The 18,717-nt window shown below is 36.9% G+C and overlaps 3 protein-coding genes across 5 annotated transcripts; 2 read left to right on the top strand and 1 right to left on the bottom strand.

Moving 5' to 3' along the window:
• Nucleotides 1-2,126: 2,126 nt before the first annotated feature.
• On the top strand, nt 2,127-4,015 carry LOC122017001 (VAN3-binding protein-like). Its single transcript, XM_042574453.1, has 6 exons — nt 2,127-2,482; nt 2,567-2,942; nt 3,015-3,161; nt 3,240-3,289; nt 3,374-3,431; nt 3,524-4,015. The coding sequence occupies exons 1-6, from the start codon at nt 2,177-2,179 to the stop codon at nt 3,757-3,759; spliced, it is 1,173 nt and encodes a 390-aa protein (XP_042430387.1). The 5' UTR covers nt 2,127-2,176; the 3' UTR covers nt 3,760-4,015.
• A 1,429-nt stretch (nt 4,016-5,444) lies between these two features.
• LOC122016955 lies at nt 5,445-10,502 on the top strand. Its single transcript, XM_042574397.1, has 4 exons — nt 5,445-5,926; nt 8,176-8,437; nt 9,325-9,418; nt 10,036-10,502. The coding sequence occupies exons 1-4, from the start codon at nt 5,574-5,576 to the stop codon at nt 10,299-10,301; spliced, it is 975 nt and encodes a 324-aa protein (XP_042430331.1). The 5' UTR covers nt 5,445-5,573; the 3' UTR covers nt 10,302-10,502.
• A 711-nt stretch (nt 10,503-11,213) lies between these two features.
• Nucleotides 11,214-17,488, bottom strand: LOC122015907 (autophagy-related protein 3-like). Of its 3 annotated transcripts, none has more exons than XM_042573000.1 (11): nt 17,319-17,488; nt 17,050-17,231; nt 16,884-16,954; nt 16,549-16,677; nt 16,302-16,468; nt 14,249-14,334; nt 13,670-13,721; nt 12,979-13,044; nt 11,724-11,851; nt 11,496-11,600; nt 11,214-11,398 (listed from the first exon to the last, which is right to left on the bottom strand). In XM_042573000.1, exons 2-10 carry the CDS (start codon nt 17,208-17,210, stop codon nt 11,504-11,506), a joined length of 957 nt encoding a protein of 318 aa, XP_042428934.1. In that variant the 5' UTR covers nt 17,211-17,231; nt 17,319-17,488; the 3' UTR covers nt 11,214-11,398; nt 11,496-11,503. The 3 variants fall into 3 exon arrangements, with proteins under 3 accessions (XP_042428934.1, XP_042428932.1, XP_042428933.1); XM_042572998.1 differs by having other exon boundaries at nt 17,050-17,236; nt 17,319-17,487; XM_042572999.1 differs by having other exon boundaries at nt 17,050-17,236; nt 17,345-17,475.
• Nucleotides 17,489-18,717: the final 1,229 nt, after the last annotated feature.

Below are 18,717 nucleotides of genomic sequence, written 5' to 3'. Positions count from 1 at the left end.
AAGTAATTAATGGCTAATGTGACAACCAATTAATAGCTGATAAAAGAGTCAAAAGAGACTGATTTTATAATCAAATAATGACTAGGTGACTTAGGGTTGTGAATAAATCAAGTATTCGTGAACATGTTTGGTGTTCGGTTTGATAAGATCTTGTTTTATGTTCGTTCAATATATACAAGATTGATTAAACAAACAAGCTTAAACAACTCGTTAAACTAAACAAAAAAGCTTAAACACATATGTGTTCAGCTTGTTAACGTTTGTGAACAATATTTGTAAATAATGTTCCTGAACAATGTTCATGAATCATATTCATTAATAAAACTCTTTTTAATATGCTAAATAAATAATAAAATAAAATAAAATAAATAAGTTTAAATGATAAAACTCAATAACCAATCAAACAACTAAGTTTCAAACAATCAAAAAACTTGAATTGAAAGCTCGATAACATCTAAACGAACCAAGCTCAAATTAAGCTCAAGCCAAGTTCAAACCAAGCTCAAACCAAGCTCAAGCCAAGCTTGAATTGAGAGCTTGATAACATTTAAATGAACCAAGCTCAAGTCAAATTTCAAACAATCTCAAATTCATAAAAAAATAAACCAAGCCAAAGTTGAACAATCATTTAAAAAATTTAGTTCATTTTAAGCTCAGTTCGATTCAGCTCAGTTACCTTATCAAATAAATTTAAATACTTCAAAGTTTGACTTTGCTTGACTTGACTCGTTTACCGTCCTAGGATGGCTCGCCAAATAATAATTTGGATAATAGTGAATTTCTAATTGTATTATTTTGCTTATTTTAAAAAAATTGAAGTTGAATATTTTTTTTAAATTTACTCTCTTTCAACGGGTGTGGAGCCGTCGAAGCACCTCTTACCACGAATGTAATAAACAAACTGTTATAATCTCATGTTCCCTATCAGAACAGCCCACAAATCAATTATAAACGGAAACCTAGCCAAGTTGTAGTGAAATGTCTCTTCAAATGATTGCCTGGTAGCTCCCTACCCATCCTTTAATAGTCTCTATATATATCATCGCAGATTTTGACGGCCGAGGCCAAGCATGATAGTTAACTTTATCTTCTTCCCCGAGAACCGGCTTTTTGTCTGAACAAGGAGACTCGTTCCAATATACCTACCACAATATCAGGAAAATATATATATATACTGCGTTCTCTCACTCTGCAGTCTTGTCTCCTCCATTCCTTTATAACCGGCAACTCTACTACAGGGAGGCCTGCTAAAAAAACAAAGCACCACAGTGTTTTCATGGGAAAAAACAAATATATGTGTTTTATTAACAAAATAGCAAAAGCAGCTTTAGTGCAGAGCTAATTGTTGTAAGGTAGAATGGCACAGACACATGGGTAGGGGATCACTTCCTCCGCAAGCGAAAGGGACAAGAGTATGATTGCGACGCGCAACTTATCCTGAGGAAGCAGTGAGTGGCGATCCATCACCAGGCACAAGTGGCCGCCCGCCTGCTCAGACACTGACCCACACTAAACTAACGGGAGGCCGCTCCGTGTGTGCCACACTGCTCATGCAGCCGCGCTGCCTGATGGCGCATCCCATGAGCAAGAACCGAGCCGCGGCTCGCCGAGGAGCTTTCGCTTTGGCCACGGTTACCGACGTGGATGCCGGTGACTGATAGACATGAGAAAATTGTTGCAGCGCACTGCCTAAACAATTGCGCCACTTGTCATTCTTTGCATCCGCGCACTTGGAATTCCACGCAGCGGTTGTGTGCGGTAAAGTTTGAGATGCCCCGGCCACCGAAAGTACCCGTCCGGACACACCTTTCTTCGTGAATCTGCTACGGACAGCTGTTGCCGGAACGGAACAAAACAAAACAAAGGCGTAGGGAATCGCGGAACACCGCAGGGGACTCCGCCAGGTTACCAGGCGAACCTGTCGTCGAGTTTGACTGAGGTGGATGAGCCATGATAAGCCCAGCGCACAGGGACGAGCGCGAGCGGATGCATCCGACGACAAAAACAGCGAGCAACAGCAACAGCAACAGCAACAGCTGCCCGCTGTCTGTCCGCTTCTTGTCCCCCTTCTCGTGCTCAGCCCAGCCCAGCCCTCTTGCTTATGTGTATTGATATATATATATAGATCATCTCCTCTCAATCTCACCAGTCTCAGCGGCATAAAGCAGGCAGGGGAATGGAGAAGGCCTACTTGTGGAGGAGCAAAAAGAGGGACGATCTGGCCCGGTTGGAGGGCGAAGAACGTGAGAAGCCGGAGTGTGCGCTTAAGATGCAGGAGATCCCCCCGCCGCAGACCCCTCGTGAGCCCATGGAGTTCCTCGCCAGGTCGTGGAGCGTCTCCGCTTCCGAGATCTCCAAGGCCCTCCTTCTTCGGAGCAAGAAGAGAAATTTCGTGGTGGATCGTCTGCCGGAGATGATGCATCCGGACTTTTTTGTCGTCGCTGCGGCCAACGCCGGAGCTCCTCTAACTGCCAGTAAGCGAGTAAGATCGCTCTCCTCTAGCTATATGGTTGATGATGGAATGGATCTCTTAGATTCATCGTGTTTCTGTCGACTAATTCTACAGCCTCGCGGTGGCGGGAACAACATAATTACCCACAATAGAACAATCGGGAAACTGTTTCACCAAAAAGAAAGCAGCAGAACCAAAGAGAGGAGCAAGGAGAAAGCCCGCGCCGAGAAAGCCCGCATCCACGCCGCGGTGTCCGTCGCCGGAGTCGCTGCGGCTGTTGCTGCCATCACTGCGGCCTCGAACTCCGAGAACCAAACATCGAAGATGAGCGCCGCCATGGCCTCTGCTACCGAGATCTTGGCGTCGCACTGCATCGAGATCGCAGAGCAAGCGGGGGCCGACCACGAGCTTGTGGCTTCTGCTGTCCGATCTGCGGTCGACGTAAAAACTGCCGGAGATCTGATGACTCTCACAGCAGCTGCCGCAACAGGTTGGATTTTGATTGATAAATTATTGCGATCTGATCGCCAATTTACTGATTAAGACCTCTCAATCTTAACAGCGCTACGAGGAGCCGCTGCATTGAAGCTGAGACTGAACAGGGAAGCAAGGAACAACGCTGCCACTGTCATCCCTTACGAGAAGAGTCAATGTGGAAGCCCAGATATCTGGTGCAAAGAAGGCGAGCTGCTCAAACGCACCAGAAAAGGTAAGGCAGCTGAATTTATCAGCTCGGATTTTCACAATTGATCAACAAAATTGAATTTCAGTTTGATCAATTTTCCAGGAACTTTGCACTGGAAGAGAGTATCAATCTACATCAACAGGAAGTCACAGGTAATCGATAACTCAAATTTTAGCTGTTGATTGTTCTCAAATCTATTATTGATTGGTAATCTGACACGGATACAATTCTCTCAGGTCATAGTGAAGCTCAAAAGCAAACATATAGCAGGGGCACTTTCCAAGAAGAAAAAGAGTAAGTGATGTTGATAATGGCATGACATTAGCTGCTTCCTCACTTGAACCAGAGCTTCTAAATTTCGGTATCCATTCTTGGTGATTAACCAGGTGTTGTCTATGGCGTATACGATGAGATTCCGGCGTGGCCCGAGTGTGCAAAGGCGTTTATGGAGGAGAGATGCTACTTCGGTCTGAGAACAGCGCAGGGTTTGATAGAGTTCGAGTGTGAGAACGAGACCACCAAGCAAAAGTGGGTGAATGGAGTGCAGAACTTGCTTAGACAAGTATCAAGCAGTGTTGGTGAGAAAATAGAGCAGTCCATGGAACTACTAAAACTCACCTGATGCATGGTATGAATCGATCAGTAGGTGCTTGAGAAATTGAATGAGCACCCTGCTCTACACCATTGGTTCTGTTATGAAGATAGAGGATATGCTCATGCATATAAAGTGAAGAAAATTTGTTTCTTCCTTCGATTGTGATCCAAATGTTACCGTATGAAAAGAAGAGTTGAGTTTGCTTGTGAGCTGTAACATACTTGTCTTCCGGAATCTGGTGAAAAGAAGATCAAGGTAATATAAACATAAATGTTCTTTTCTAGTCTCAACTTTCAAACGCACACAATAATAAAATAATCTTCCCTATCCGCGAAGAAAACACGCAATAACCATAAAAGTGTTAAAGAATTAAATGGGGATAAACTCAGTAGTTTTCTTGCATCATAAGAACTTGCTGTCATCTTAATTAATTTAATTAATATAATCTTAAGAATAACATGTTGAGCTATTTTGTGTTTCCTTGAGCTGAATTGAATTTCCATGATCATGGCAAGTGAATATGAAGAGAATCCTTCTCTATCAGTTTTAAAATTAAGGGGGAAAAAAACAAAAGCAAGCACTCCGAAATGACAGTGACTGAATCTATTTCTTCATGGCGTACTCGTTCATTCATCCTTTCTATTGTTTATGTCACAATCTCTTGTTGCATTGAGCTTTGTTTGGTAACTTATTCAATTAATTGTTGAGCTTCTTGCACGCGAAGCTTCATGAGTTTTATAATGTGAGGGTCGTGATTACGCTAGAAGAAAGGCCATGAGGATCAAGTTGTTACTGTTTTTTAAGAACTTTTATAACTGGACGACCTTTGGGAGTCACCACATTCTAGCATTGAACGAGATTGTAAGAAAGGAGACAAAAGTTCATTGATATCGAGTAGATGGTATGATATAGTTTGTTTATCTAGATGAATTGGTTTGGCGATGAATTTAACCCATGAAATTGTTGGAACAATAATAAGTAATAACTCAGGATAAAGCTGAAAGCAATCCTCATGGTAGACTACTCCATATGTTTTCTAAGATACATAAGAAGATCTTCATTTTGGAGAAATAAGAAGTTAAGTTAGTTGGTCAAGTTGAGGTTGTTGAGGAATGTTCTATATTGAAAAAAAAAATTATACAAGAATTTTTTTAATTATAAATTTAATTATGTTTCTTAAAGTAATTAAAATGACTAAAAAAAAATAGTACATACCAACTAAAAGTCCAAAACTGTTACACCATGATTTGGTTTAATTTTGACACTAAAATAAGAATTAAATTATAAATCAAAAGTCAAAATCTCTTAACAACTCTAAATTTTATTTAGGAAGTATAATATGTTATTATTTTAATTAATTAATAAGTAACTTATAAATATATTTATAATCATCTATTATTTTATTTTATTATGTTTTAATATTTAAAATTACTATTTACACACTATATTATAATTTTTTATATAATTAGAAAAGCGTATGAAACAGTGTGTAATTAAATTTAATAAATCATTAAAATAAATATACTCTAATAATTATTATAATTTAATTATGTTTTTAAATGATTAAATAATTTTAAAATAATGAATTTATTTCTAAAATCTACGCACTTTATCCGTATTAACAAGTCACCGTCATTAATTTTAAACATTATTATTATTATTATTATTATTATTATATCTCTTTCTATGACGTAAATGCATTCACCATCATCATAAATGCGATTGAATACATTGCGAACCACACCTCATCGTCCGCACCTTCACTGCCTTCCCTACCTCTTTCTCCTCCCTTTGCTTCGCCGCCGCCTCCTCGAAGCGCCGCCGCGACCTCCCAACACTCGATGCCAAAGCCGCTGCCGCCGACGATGGTAAGCGGGAGCGTCCTACGGGCCATGGGCCGCGCGGTTGGGGGCGGTGTCTTGGGGCCGCTCTCCTCCGTCCGCACCAAGCCTCCGTCCGGCGCCATGCGCGTGTCGTCCTCCTCCGGAGCGGCCTCGCCCACCTTCGCCTCCGCGGAGAACGGGTCGTCCTCGATCTGGAGCTCGCACTCCGGCTGCCTCGCCGATCTGGAGGACTGGGAGCGGGTCGCAGACGAGGCTCCGCTCTGGGACGAGGAAGTGAAGGAAGACCGGCATGTGTTCGGGAGCGCGCCGTCGAGGGAGGAGGCCGAGGACGCCGTCTCAACCCTTCGGCAGTAAGCTTTCCCCAATCTGTGCTCTGCCTATTAAAATATAAAAGCAACCTCAATTTTTTAATCAAAAAAGTAAATAAATAAGATGGAAGCTATGAAGTATTTTGAGAACTTCGTTTGCTTCTCAAAAAAAAAAAAAATAAAAATAAAAAAATAATAATAATAATAATAATAATAATAATAATAATCTTGCACTTCCATCTGCCATAGCTGGATCATGGCTCGTGGATGGGAATCATCTTAGAAGAAGAAGAAGACAAATTGAATTTTAAATTTACCGTACGAAATAAGCTTTTGAATTAAAATCATAACAATAAATCTAATTTGCATATATCATTCAATATAACAAATTATTATACCGAATCATATTTCAAATTAGTCGAATCTGAAACATTTATTTATATGCATATAAAAGAAGGATAACACGTTGTTGTTACCAAATAGCATATCTAATTAATCAAACTTGTATGAGCTTTTCCTTCCTTGTAAAATCGAGCATTAAGTGAATCCAATCTGTACCGTTCTGGTTTTGGCATAAAAGCAACTACTATATTTTGAATAAATAAAATTAATCGTATGAAAGATTTGGAGATCTTCCTTGGTTTAAAATTAATTACGTGTTAGACGTTTGACAATACAAGTGATAACACTTACGACACTGCCTTATATATTATTTTCTTTAAAGGACTCAATGACACCAGTGTCAAACACACATGGATCTTGATGTTTCAGATCTCATTTGCTGAACAGGTTTTTTAGATGTGGTCAAAAGTGTGCCCATCAAATTTGAGTGTCTAATGTGGTGCCAAGGAGATTGGTGAAGTATTCTATCTATCTATTTCTTGAGTAAATTGTGGCCGACCTAGAAAGTTTGAGTGAATTTCTAATATCTTATAATTAATAGGCCTGAAGTATAATTTTTCTTAAAGTTTTTAGGGCTAAAATTTAAAATTTATAAAATAGTAAATGATTCGGCGATTGAGGTGGGCCCCCGAATCGGGTCAAACTCCAGGAGGCTGGTTGACATAGTGGTCAAAGTCAATGAAGGGTCAACCCTTAAAGCCAACACAGTCAATCATCACGACCAAGAGGTTATCTGATCGGCCCAATGGGCTGGTTGAACCATTGGACCAAGAGGTTATCTGACCAGAACATCGGGCCAGCCGGATGCCAAGCCTCTCAATATGGACGAATAGTTCAAGACGAGTCAACATTATCCAGGGCCAAGGTTTCTTTAAGATAGCACAATTGAATAGCTCGGTCGTGCAGTTTAGCCGATCGGAACTACGGTTCGATCGGCTGAATGGACGCTCGATCCGATTGAACTCTTTAGTTAAAACCGATAAGCCGAGTAAGGGACGAATTCCCAACTACATTCTATATGTCCGATCGGCCAAGCGACTATCGACCGAGTCATAGGAAAAGCTATGTCAGTTTGGTGAGTGGGTTGTGGGCCCAACCTAATGACCTCATATTCCTTTTTGGCGTTTTGTGCCACGAAAGATAGTGAATATTCCATATGCAAATTGTACATCAGAAGCTGCCTCTCTGCCAAACGTAGAGATTGCAGGTCCATTTTGGGAAAGATGTCAGAGCATCTTTATGGTCTGTCAAACGCTTTAAGCTTCGTACACAAACAAACCGTAATACTATAAAAAGGGGTCTCCATCTACAAGCGTAGGTACGCTCAATTTACGCGAGACTATGCAATTTCCACTGTTCATTCATTTCATTGCCTTCTACCGATAACTGACTTGAGCGTCGGAGAGTCTATGCCGAGGACCCCTTCCTGGGCCGGTCACTAATGCTTCTTTTGATATGCATGAGTGCTTCGAAGTTATCTTTTGATAGCGAGGAGTCTTCATTTGATCAACATCCGAGCCACATGTCCAGCATTCCATCTCCACCGATTTCAAACAGGAACAGTAGAGATTATTTGTGTAGCTTGGAATTAATAGTTTTTTGTAAGAGTTTTCTTTTTTTTATCTTCCTCGTTTGTTAGGGATACGAGGTTATTTTGACCATACCATCTTTTATTTGATTGAATTTGTCTAATTGAATTGGAATTACATAGGAGTTAATTGTATATGCAGTATGAATACTACATATGCTGCCTACATATTCAATATGGGGCTGCAATATAGAATACTACCGCAACCGAATTGAATCTTCAGCTCAAACACTTATGCAACCACTTAGAAATAAATTTTTGATGACATTGGAAGCTATGTTTTTTCTTCGCTCTCTTGTAGGATGCTTGGCCCGGTTGTTTTCCCACATATTGTAAACTATGAACCGAAATTGGAGGATTATGATTCTTCTGAAGCAATCGATAAGAATATAGCTCAAATGAACATGATCTACAACTCATCATCTGAGTCCACTGATGAATTGTGCCACCCTGACTGGATTGAACCTTCAATGCAAGTTTATAGTTCAGACATCTCAAACTATAAAGAACGACAGAATGCATTAGATGCACTTCAATTGTTCAATGCAAATGCAACTCTTCAGGTTTGCGCTTGACTTTTATTGCATTTAATCTTTTCTCATCATGTCTCTCACTACGTGACAAATTGTCAGAAGAGTTTCTATTTTCTTGTTATAGATATAATTATTCTATAGAAGATATTAGAAAGACAATCTCAGATATTGGATGCTGACATGTAGAACCACTGAGAGAAATTATTGGTTTATAATTTTTCATGCTTATCATCAGTAATGTAATCAGAATAAATTTTCAGGTTTAGTTAGCTTACTGACTTTTCTTCTATACATTAACCAGTATGAATTGTATCTTAAAATTGAGTTACAAGATTTTTCAGCTACACCCTGAAGTGTAGAGACCATGGCACACTATAAATTCCTGTGATCATCAGAATTGTTCTCTTTAGGTTTTGTTGGCCGTTTTTTATATTCTGTTTGATCTCTATGCTACTGTATTATGGTTGATTTTTGGGAGTATGCTTTGGGTAGATTTACAGGCCCAAATAGAAATATCTAACCATTGATTTGTTTCTTGTTCTTCATTTGTCAATCTATTGGCCATTGAGGTGATTCCTCCATAAGTAACTTTGTTATGTAAATCAATACATCAGTTGAATTTGATGCTTGTTTTCTTTTAAAGTTACAGTTGCTTCATCACAAGACCTATTGTATATGACAATTGCATAGAAAGAGCACAATGTGGGCATTGCTCCAAAGCATTTTTATTGCTACTAGTGCTAGATGAATTGAGATATTAATGTGTGGATCCTGATGACATTGACCATTTGACTATCATGGCCTAATCAACATAATCTTGATGCATATTATGTAATGTAGACGCTCTTCTCCTTCTGTAGGGCGTCATTATGATTATTTGGGATAATCTATCCTCTATTTTCTTTTTGCCCATGCAGAGAATGGTTGTTTCAATTTCATCTGATGAAGCTGTTTGGGATGCCGTGATGAACAATAAAACAGTTCAGGAACTGAAAAAAACTTTTCTTGAAGGTATATTTCAGAGATGATCCTAAATTAGCACTAGTCAATCAATTTGAAGGCATCAATTTTGGAACTTGTTTATTCTTATTCTAAATCTATGAGGGAAATCTTTTCATCGCAAAAATATGTTCATTTCTTTACATCTACTAATTGTCACACAAGTTTGATGCTTACGTTGACATGTGTTCTAGCTTAACTACAACTAGTTGTTCAACTTAAAATTTTAGATCTAATCTTCAAAATTATTTGTCCTATGTATATTACATCCATCTCACGTGGATAGATTCATAAAAATATCCACACAATAAAAAATTCACCAATTACAATTGATCCTTTTCCCATTATTCTTCTATGCATTTGATTTCAGATGCTTGTAATTTGGCTTACAGTTATGTTAATTGTTTCCAGTCATTCTTGTTCTCGTGTAAATATCTTTTGAGTTCTGCCAGGACTACACTTTTACAGTGGTATTTGTGGATGTGACTGTCTGAGAATGTTGGTTTAATATGATTTGTACATTTAAATGCTGTCTCTTGGGTGATTGCGGTATCTTTTGGGAAATCTACTAATTTTCAGAGTTTTATTTCCTTAGCTCACTGTGTTGATTATAACTTTGCACACTGTAGGTGCCTCCGAAAGCAGTGAGACCGGGAGCTCAGAAGAGCGTGTTGACACAAACACTGGACCGCTTGGGTGGATGTTCGAAAATGCCAAGACTAAGCTAATTGAGTTCATCGACAAGATCACGAGGCTGGCAAAGCAGATGTTCCTGTTTCAGAAGAATGAGACAGATGGGAACGATGCGTTTGAGGATGCAGTGAGGTCCTCTCTGTTGGTCTCGATCTTTGTGTTTGTGATCGTCATAATGAAACGCCTTCAGACAGCTTCATGAAAACTCGTCGACATGACTTACTCCTTCCCTAAACATGTACATAAGGGGATTGTTGTAGATATAAAAGGACATGAATAATGTTGTTAAACATGTCCGTCATTGTGCATATTTGTGTTCGTTGACTGTGCAGTGTTGCAGTCTTGGTTGCTACCTGTAATGAACGGTGATTTGGACTTGGAAATCCAGTGAATATGATAGCAACCATGTGATCTATCTTTAATTCAATTTGCCCGCTATGACGCATTTCTAGTATTTAATCCAGTGAATATGATAGCAACCATGTGATCTATACTTTTTTTTTAAAACCGAAATAGTTTGTTAGGTCGTTCTGAACGATCTGTCCATGAGCCGAATTTTGATTATTTTTATATAATTTTAATTTAAAAATATTCTCAAATTAAGATTCAAATAACTCTTGGAACAAAACACAAGTTCAAATATAATTCTACTCGAATCAAAACTCAAACAAAACACAAAACTTGAACTAAAATTATTTGTATTTTTGAACATCATTTGCACCCCTAGATTCAATGTTTATCATCAGCTCTTGAATATCATGTCCACATGGATGCAATCTAAGTGAATTATATGTAACAACAAAGCTCAACTCCTCTTAATAGTACCATTATGCACATGAACCCCTAACTTACGATTTAAAAGATCATTTAAATTTAATTCAAGTACCACTAGATAAGCAACTGTTAGTGCATAACTATCAAACACAGTCCATCGCAGCAAAAGGTAGCATGACAAAAGAGAGTTCAGTAAAATCTACAAAGAAAAGAAGAATGTTGTGAAATACTCAAATCAGGATTTTGATTTGATAGCTTAGCTTTGATCCGACCAGGAGATGATTTACTTAAGAGAGTATGATTATGAAATTGAAAGGTTAAAACATCAATTATATACAAATAACGCCATTAACCGCCTACGTTTTCTTTCACTCGTTTTACATTAAAAAAGCACGCATGCATGTGTAATGACTCGACCATATTCATGTGTTAAAATATGATAAATAGTTTCCTCGCTTCGTCGCTTTAATTCGACCCCAACACGGCTTTATATTGTTCAACTTCATGCTGTCATCAACCAGACCACTGCATCGAGAAACAGAGAAACATAATGCGATAAGAATCTCATCGAAAACGAATTAGTAATATGACACCAGATCACATCCACTACCCAGAAGGTTACCTTTGTGATCAATGACTGGAGCTGCCGAGATCAAAGTCCATAGTGTAGTCGTATTCAATAGTAGGAACCACAGAAGCAATGAACTTCAAGAACAAGAAGAGATACCTATCAAATACATGAGAACATTAGAAGAAACGTAGATGGTAAACAAGTCCAGATGCACAAATGAAGATTATTAAGTTCAGATTCCCAAAGCTTTTTAATTGGGTTATTATGCTGGGAAATTACTTATCGACTTCTGGTTCAACTCCACGTGAAATTAGAACATCAATGATCTTTTTCATCACAGCACCATGCCGACATGGATGCACAGATGCATGCTTCCCTGGCATGTGAGGATGGTCTTCAATTGTCACCTGTCAGTTTCCAGATAATCAATATAAAAACGTCAAACAATTAAGTTCTCAAATCGAGAATAAATTACAAAAATAAAAGACAAGAAGACTAGCAATGGGAAAGAGATGTTCAGTAAGAAATAGGGTAATTAACTAAAAAGATGTAACATCGGAGAACAATGAGAAACAACACAATAGGGCTGCAATTTGCAAATATAGAACTTTCTACATGAATGCAAACTATGAATTGAGACTTGAACTGGAATGTGCTACAATGTGCTGAAGGTAAAAGTACACTTAGTTCTTTCAAATGATCCACCAATGCATGAATTCACAAAACTATCAAGGTGTCCACATCTACCATATTGAACATGATAATGGGTAAGCAAAGGCATTAACTATAGCCTAACAAATATGACCAATGTTGCTCCGTGAAACCATTTGAAAAACCTTCCAATGGATCCTTTGTCAAATGAAATCTATACCACTCATCAACCAAAATTTTTTCCTACCTGAATCTCTGTTCTCATACCATATTAAAGTTATAAAAGTTTGAAATCTAAACCCTTATTCTAAAAAGTTTGAAATCAATTTATATTTTATATGATAGTGCATTGGACTTCTTGATGTAGGACTATGGGCATGGTCATCCTAGTTTCCACTAATAAATTTGATTGGCTAACAACTCTTCCATAAGTTTGAGACGTTACAAAAGTGACCAATTTATATTTTAAATGGAACCATTAGGTAAAGAGCATCCTAAGTTTAATACACCGTCTCTTGTCCATTGAGCCTAACTATTGTATTTTATTTCTCTGGCACTGATAGGATCTGAACCTAAACCTCTTGCACTTATGGCATGTTAAAGTTCAAGAGAGCTGAATCTTAACACAAAATGTCTACCCACATAAGGTGAGATTTTTTTGATATTTAAATATTTTGAGAATCCTCAATTGAAGATGCAAGACTCCTCTCATGTAAGGGTGGAATTCAGCAACTCCTCCCACATCCTACTCTTTTTAACAAGACATATACATAATCAACAAACTTGAATTACAAGAGTTTCAAATTTAGCTATTTCATATGATATTTATTCATAGAAAAGATATTTGATAAAATGATAAATATATAAATAAGTATGACAATACTGTTTTTCGTGCATGATCCTGGCTAACATCTTCAAATACTAGTTCTGGCTGTAAAGGGCACCTTCGCTGCAATTTAATATCAGAGCATAGTTAATACATGTTATAAAAGGTTAAAGGGTAAATTTAAAGGCCAAGAATCTACTTTAGAGTGAAATTATGGTTATAATCAACACCAAGACAGAAAAACTCATCAAAAATAATCTACAATACAAGAATAACCATACCAGAATACAAAAACTAAAAAAATATTATTGCAGTGATAACCATTACAAAGTTATAACAATTATTTCTTAGATTTTGATAGAATTAGTTAAATTGATCAATTTTGCACCTTACATAATTACATAAAATAAACTGTTTGATATTTGTGAAACAGATAAGTTCCAAAGAGAACCATTAATTTCCAAAATTGAATATTTGAAATTATAAAATCTCATCAATCAAGAATAAATAAATAAAAAGTTACTAATATGGATCTTCAGAAAGTACCATGACAATTTGGCAAAGATAATGTTATACGTTAAATTGTGATGGTAGTAGACTGCTAATACCACTAAGTCAGTAAGAAATCATAAAAATAAACACTCAAATCCATCATTATATAAGTAAATGCCAAAACCAAATCAAAACAACTGCTATTCTACAATGCCTTTTTCAATGACATGGAGAAACACAATTATAATAAAACAACCTCATCATATCCTGTTAGCCACACACGAGGAGTTTGGTAATATTTGTCATACCTGAAAAAACAAAGAAATGTATAAGCTCAATAATCAATCTCCACTACGAAAGAGAACTTCACTAAGAGAACAGACAAACAATAGGTTTTCAAGATTTTGTCCAATAAAAATACTAGAAACCAATATTAAAATTTTTACTGTATTTTTTTTATGAGGATATATCTCAAATAATCTCCTGCTTTTATAGGACCATGTTATGTCAAATATGTCATATACAAATTCTATTCAAACATGATACCCTCATTGATCGCATGTAAGTTTTTGTAAGATCCACATCTGTGTTGAGCACATACACACAGTCCTCAATTGTCCTGTTATTATTTCACGAACTTTGAATATAAAACTGTAATCAACATGTAGAGCTGAATAGTGCATCTGTGAGTTATAATTGTTTATTAGACGTACTAGCTAAACATTGAAAAAGGTTATAACATATAGCAATTGGAAGTGGCATGCAGTAGTAAAAAATCAAACAAAAATCAGCTGTCTAGGGAGCAGCAACAATCATTATCCATCATATAACTTACGTGATGCTAATATCATATGTTCGGGTTCGAAGAATGTTGTCATCCTCTGGTTCAGTTGCAACCAAATAGGTAGACTGGAGGGTGGCCTGCATTTGAACCACACAATAACATCCAGATATATATATATATATATCTTAAATGTAGAGAGAGACTTGATGGAATATATTATTCTTAAAAAAGCAGTCAAACCAACTGCAAGTACACAACAGAAAACTTTAAATTGTAGCAAGGTGAATACGCTCACCCTAGACACCCCTCAGAGCCCATCCCCATATTATGTGAAGGGAGCTAAATCACGGGGTCAGTCTATAGTAGACCTCCAAGTGACTAGAGGTAGGAAGAGTTTTTCTAGGCATGCGTCCGTCGAGAATTGATCCATACCCCATTATAGCAAATCTACCACCCTCTAGCCAACTGGGCATCCCCGTGGGGACAACAGAAAACTTTAAAGAACCTTACTATGTATGTGCATCCAAAAGCACCAATTTTAATATTTATTTTAAACTAACTGTTAGCATGGTGTTGTTCATGGTAACTAGGGCTAGGATCTAGCTACTTGGTGACCACACTAGACTAAATATGATCTAAATCTGCATACTGAGCCTGTCCAGAAATAGATGAATAGCAATTTATTGACAACTTAACAAATAATAAGCTAATGTAAGAAAGTATCAAGGCGTCATAGCTGTATTTATCTTTTTCTGAATAGAACCAACATTAATCCAAATATAAAGGCCCCCAAATGGATAAGTTTATTCTGTCAATGGTGAGAAAAAATATATTTAATAGCAGAATTATTAATTTTACACCGAGAACAAACCTCCTAGACATAATTATTTGGCAAAGAGCTTGAATAAGTGCAGCACTGATAATGAGAAAAGTATGTTTCCAGTCATTATGCACTCAAACAACTGAGGCCGCCAACATCAAGGACATAGTAACATCTTGATACTTGGCCAACTCTTGTCTAATTTAGTAACTAACAGACTAGATATAATCAGTATAGTTGGCAAAATCATCCAGTACCAATATGGATTGCCTGAGTTGACTTAATATTGGCAAGGTTATGATATTTTTCGAGAATCAGATACTATAAAAACAAAAAAAAAAAAAAAAGGCAGCCCGATACACGAAGCTCCCGCCATGCGGGATCCTGGGGAAGGATCCATTGTACACAATCTTACCCTGATTTTTGCAAGAGGTTGTTTCCATGATTTGAACCCGTGACCTTTTGGTCACATGGCCACAACTTTACTGTTGCGCCAAGGCTCCCATTCATAAAAACAAAAAAGAAGATAAGAAAAAAAACTAGAAATTCAAAGAAATTAATTAGAAATAAGTTGAATTGTAATAGAAAATTACTAGGATCCATTAAATTATGATCAAATTGATATTAAAAATGGAATAAATTTAGTTCATCTTCGCTAAATAGAGATGAATTTAAGAAACTTGACCAATTTAGCTTCCCTTTACTTCCAAATTGATTCTTAGAGAGTTGCATGGAAAGAAGAGTTTTCATCACCCTCATAAATTGTTTAGACTTATCACATTTCAGCATTCACCATGAGATAAAAGGATGAACCGCTGAACCTTGCCATCACTCATTAGACTCAATGCTTTACTTATTTTTCTCTCCCTCACTGTTGATTGAGTGAGGTTATTGTAGACTGAAGAAGAATACGATAACCTATCTTAATCAACAAGGATCCTAAATCTCATTTTTTTTCTATATATATATATATATACCAATTTCAAATTCTATAGTCACAACCAATCCAATCCATGGATTGTAATTCCGCTTTATATCATTACCATAAAGAAATCTTAATCTGAATGTGTGTGTATATTTTAGAATTATATACTTCACTAGCTGATTTCTAACAAAGTCAACCCTCCTAAAATAGTAAAACAAGCCTATAAACTGCTTATAATGCATATGATGTTATTGCCTAAGAATATTGGTAACCCAAGGCTAACAGGATTGTACCAATAATAAGAGTTATCAAAGGAATGGCATTTTTTCAGAACTAAAACACAAAAAATAAGCACTTGCCGGATCTGCCTCTATAAAATTTTCTGAATCCTTGTAATCAGCCATATCAGGTATGTCATCCTCCTCTTCGCCACCAAAATAAGAGGGAATAGATTTGATAGCCCCTTCTTTTCTGATGTCTAGAGATTCCATGGAAGGTAAAACTTCGTCATCAACACTCTTGGTCCCTGAAAGTTCCAAAAAAATGAGTTATGGAATAGACATTCACTAAATGATGTCTAACTCAGAAGAATCAAAATTTACTAACCTTTGGGCATCCCATGAGTTGCTAACCAACCATCGTTATCGTCATCGTCATCATCACCACCAAGAAGAAACTCTCCCCCAGCAGCGTCATATTCTTCTTCCACTGAACTAGCCCTCCTTAGACAAGGCACTGCAACAGTGAACGATGGAAGGAGAAGATAAAAAAATGAGGTGTCCAGTTAGCATTGCTTCTGAAGATAGCAAAATTTCATCTTTACTTTGCAACAACACGACCACATGATCGGAGCGCAAAGAAGGATCTTTTACAAATTTAGAATAAACAAAAAAGGGAAAAATAATACTTCTATGAGACAGCTGACGATAGACTGGTCATACCGTTTCTCGTAATGAGATACTGTTTGCTGGCAGGCAGGTACGACTTCCTTTTGCTCTGCTCGCCCGCCTCCCTACGCGAAATCATGAAACAAAAACCGGAATTCAGATGAGGTGGAAGGGAGAAAACAAGAACGTAGACACGCAGAGAAGGAGAGGCATAACTAACCAAGACCAAGTAGGGCATTTAGCTACGAGATTGTCGCCGGCGATAACGAACTCGGAGACGCTGAGGACGCCCTTCTCTTTGAAGGCTGAGACAGTACGGGGCCCCGTGATCCGCTCCACCGTCCCCTTGAACACCTCGTGTAGCTTTTGCGACAGCACCATCTTCCCTCCCCGGCTACTACCCTTCCCTTCTCGAGGAGAATCGAACGTAATTAATGGCAAAGAGACAGCAAAGAAAATATACACAGGCAAACAAGGGCAGAGACGAACCAAACTATGATTCCAAAGACAATCACCCGAATGGTGCCGAGGTACGACGGCGATCGAACGATTTATCGGTGGCCGGAATGATCAATCGCCCGGCCGCAGGCGATCAAATTCGATACCTTGAGCTTCAAGGCGATTTTGGCGTGTTAACGGAAGAGGCACGGCCCTAAATTTAATAAATAAGACAGATTTCCGATCAGCCTCGGTAAATTTTGATTGTGTGAAAAGAACAAGTCTGTTTTTCCCCTGAAAATATTATATGGCTAATTCAATTACGCTAATAATAATATTATCTTAATATCTTATTAAAAATCTGAACCTTTAATATTAACTCTTAATTAATTTGATAAAATTTAAAATTAAATTATGTAAATATTTATTTTTCTTTTCACATTGAAAAACTACAATGTATTATTAAAAAAAAATTCTCATTAATCAATTAAAGATCTAGAATTCGAAATTCAATTGTAGCATACAATTGAAAATTTTTTATCAATAATTTTCTATATTTCTCTAGTCTCATATCTTAGAATTGACAACAAGTAGAGAAGATTCTATAAATTACTTTTTAAACCAAACAAATTATTATTTGTAAGAAAAATTATTATTATTTAAATAATTAAATAAATAGGAAATTACCTTTAAATCCCTAATTGGAAGTCAAACTTTGCATTAAATACGCACAATTACTCCTTTATCTTCCAACATCTGACCCATCACTTCTCGACTTCGCAACTCCAAACCTTGGCGAGGCACTCTGCCTCCGCGACTCCAAACCATCGGTGACACACTCCTCGGCTTCGTCCCTAAACCATCTCTATCAATATTGAAGGTAAAAATCAGAGAGGCGGTAGAACCCGACTAAACTATCTTATGGGTGTTTTCGATTTTATGAGGTTGAGGTTCAATAAAATTAGATTTAGGTGTCCGCATTACAATTTTATTAATGAGTTTATATTGCATCTTCTTCAATTAAAAGAATGTGAGATATGTGCAAATTTTATAGTGATTATCAATAAACTGATTAATGCACTCAATTTAAGCAGTTTGATATTCAAAATCTATAGGGTTTTACTTTAGGATATGAATGAGTAAATTGTTATAATTATTAGGGTTGTCCATTCTGCTATCTCAAATAAAATTAGTTTTGATTTTTAAATTATAATTTTATGAGTGTTTGTATTTTTTCTTCTTCAATTAAAGAATTAAAAGATATATGTTAGTTTTAGATATTGATTATCAATAAACTGAAAAATATACTTAATTTAGGCGCTTTGATGTCCCAAAATATTTAGGGTTTGTACTCTAGGGTATAAATAGATAAATAGTTTAAATGTTTTATGTTGTTTAATCAGCTAGCTAGAATAAAATTAATTTTTGATGTTTGAATTGTAATTTTATG

This window comes from Zingiber officinale, chromosome 8B (assembly GCF_018446385.1).
Source record: "Zingiber officinale cultivar Zhangliang chromosome 8B, Zo_v1.1, whole genome shotgun sequence".
Lineage (NCBI taxonomy): Eukaryota > Viridiplantae > Streptophyta > Magnoliopsida > Zingiberales > Zingiberaceae > Zingiber > Zingiber officinale.
This window is presented reverse-complemented; position numbering and strand designations above follow the sequence as displayed.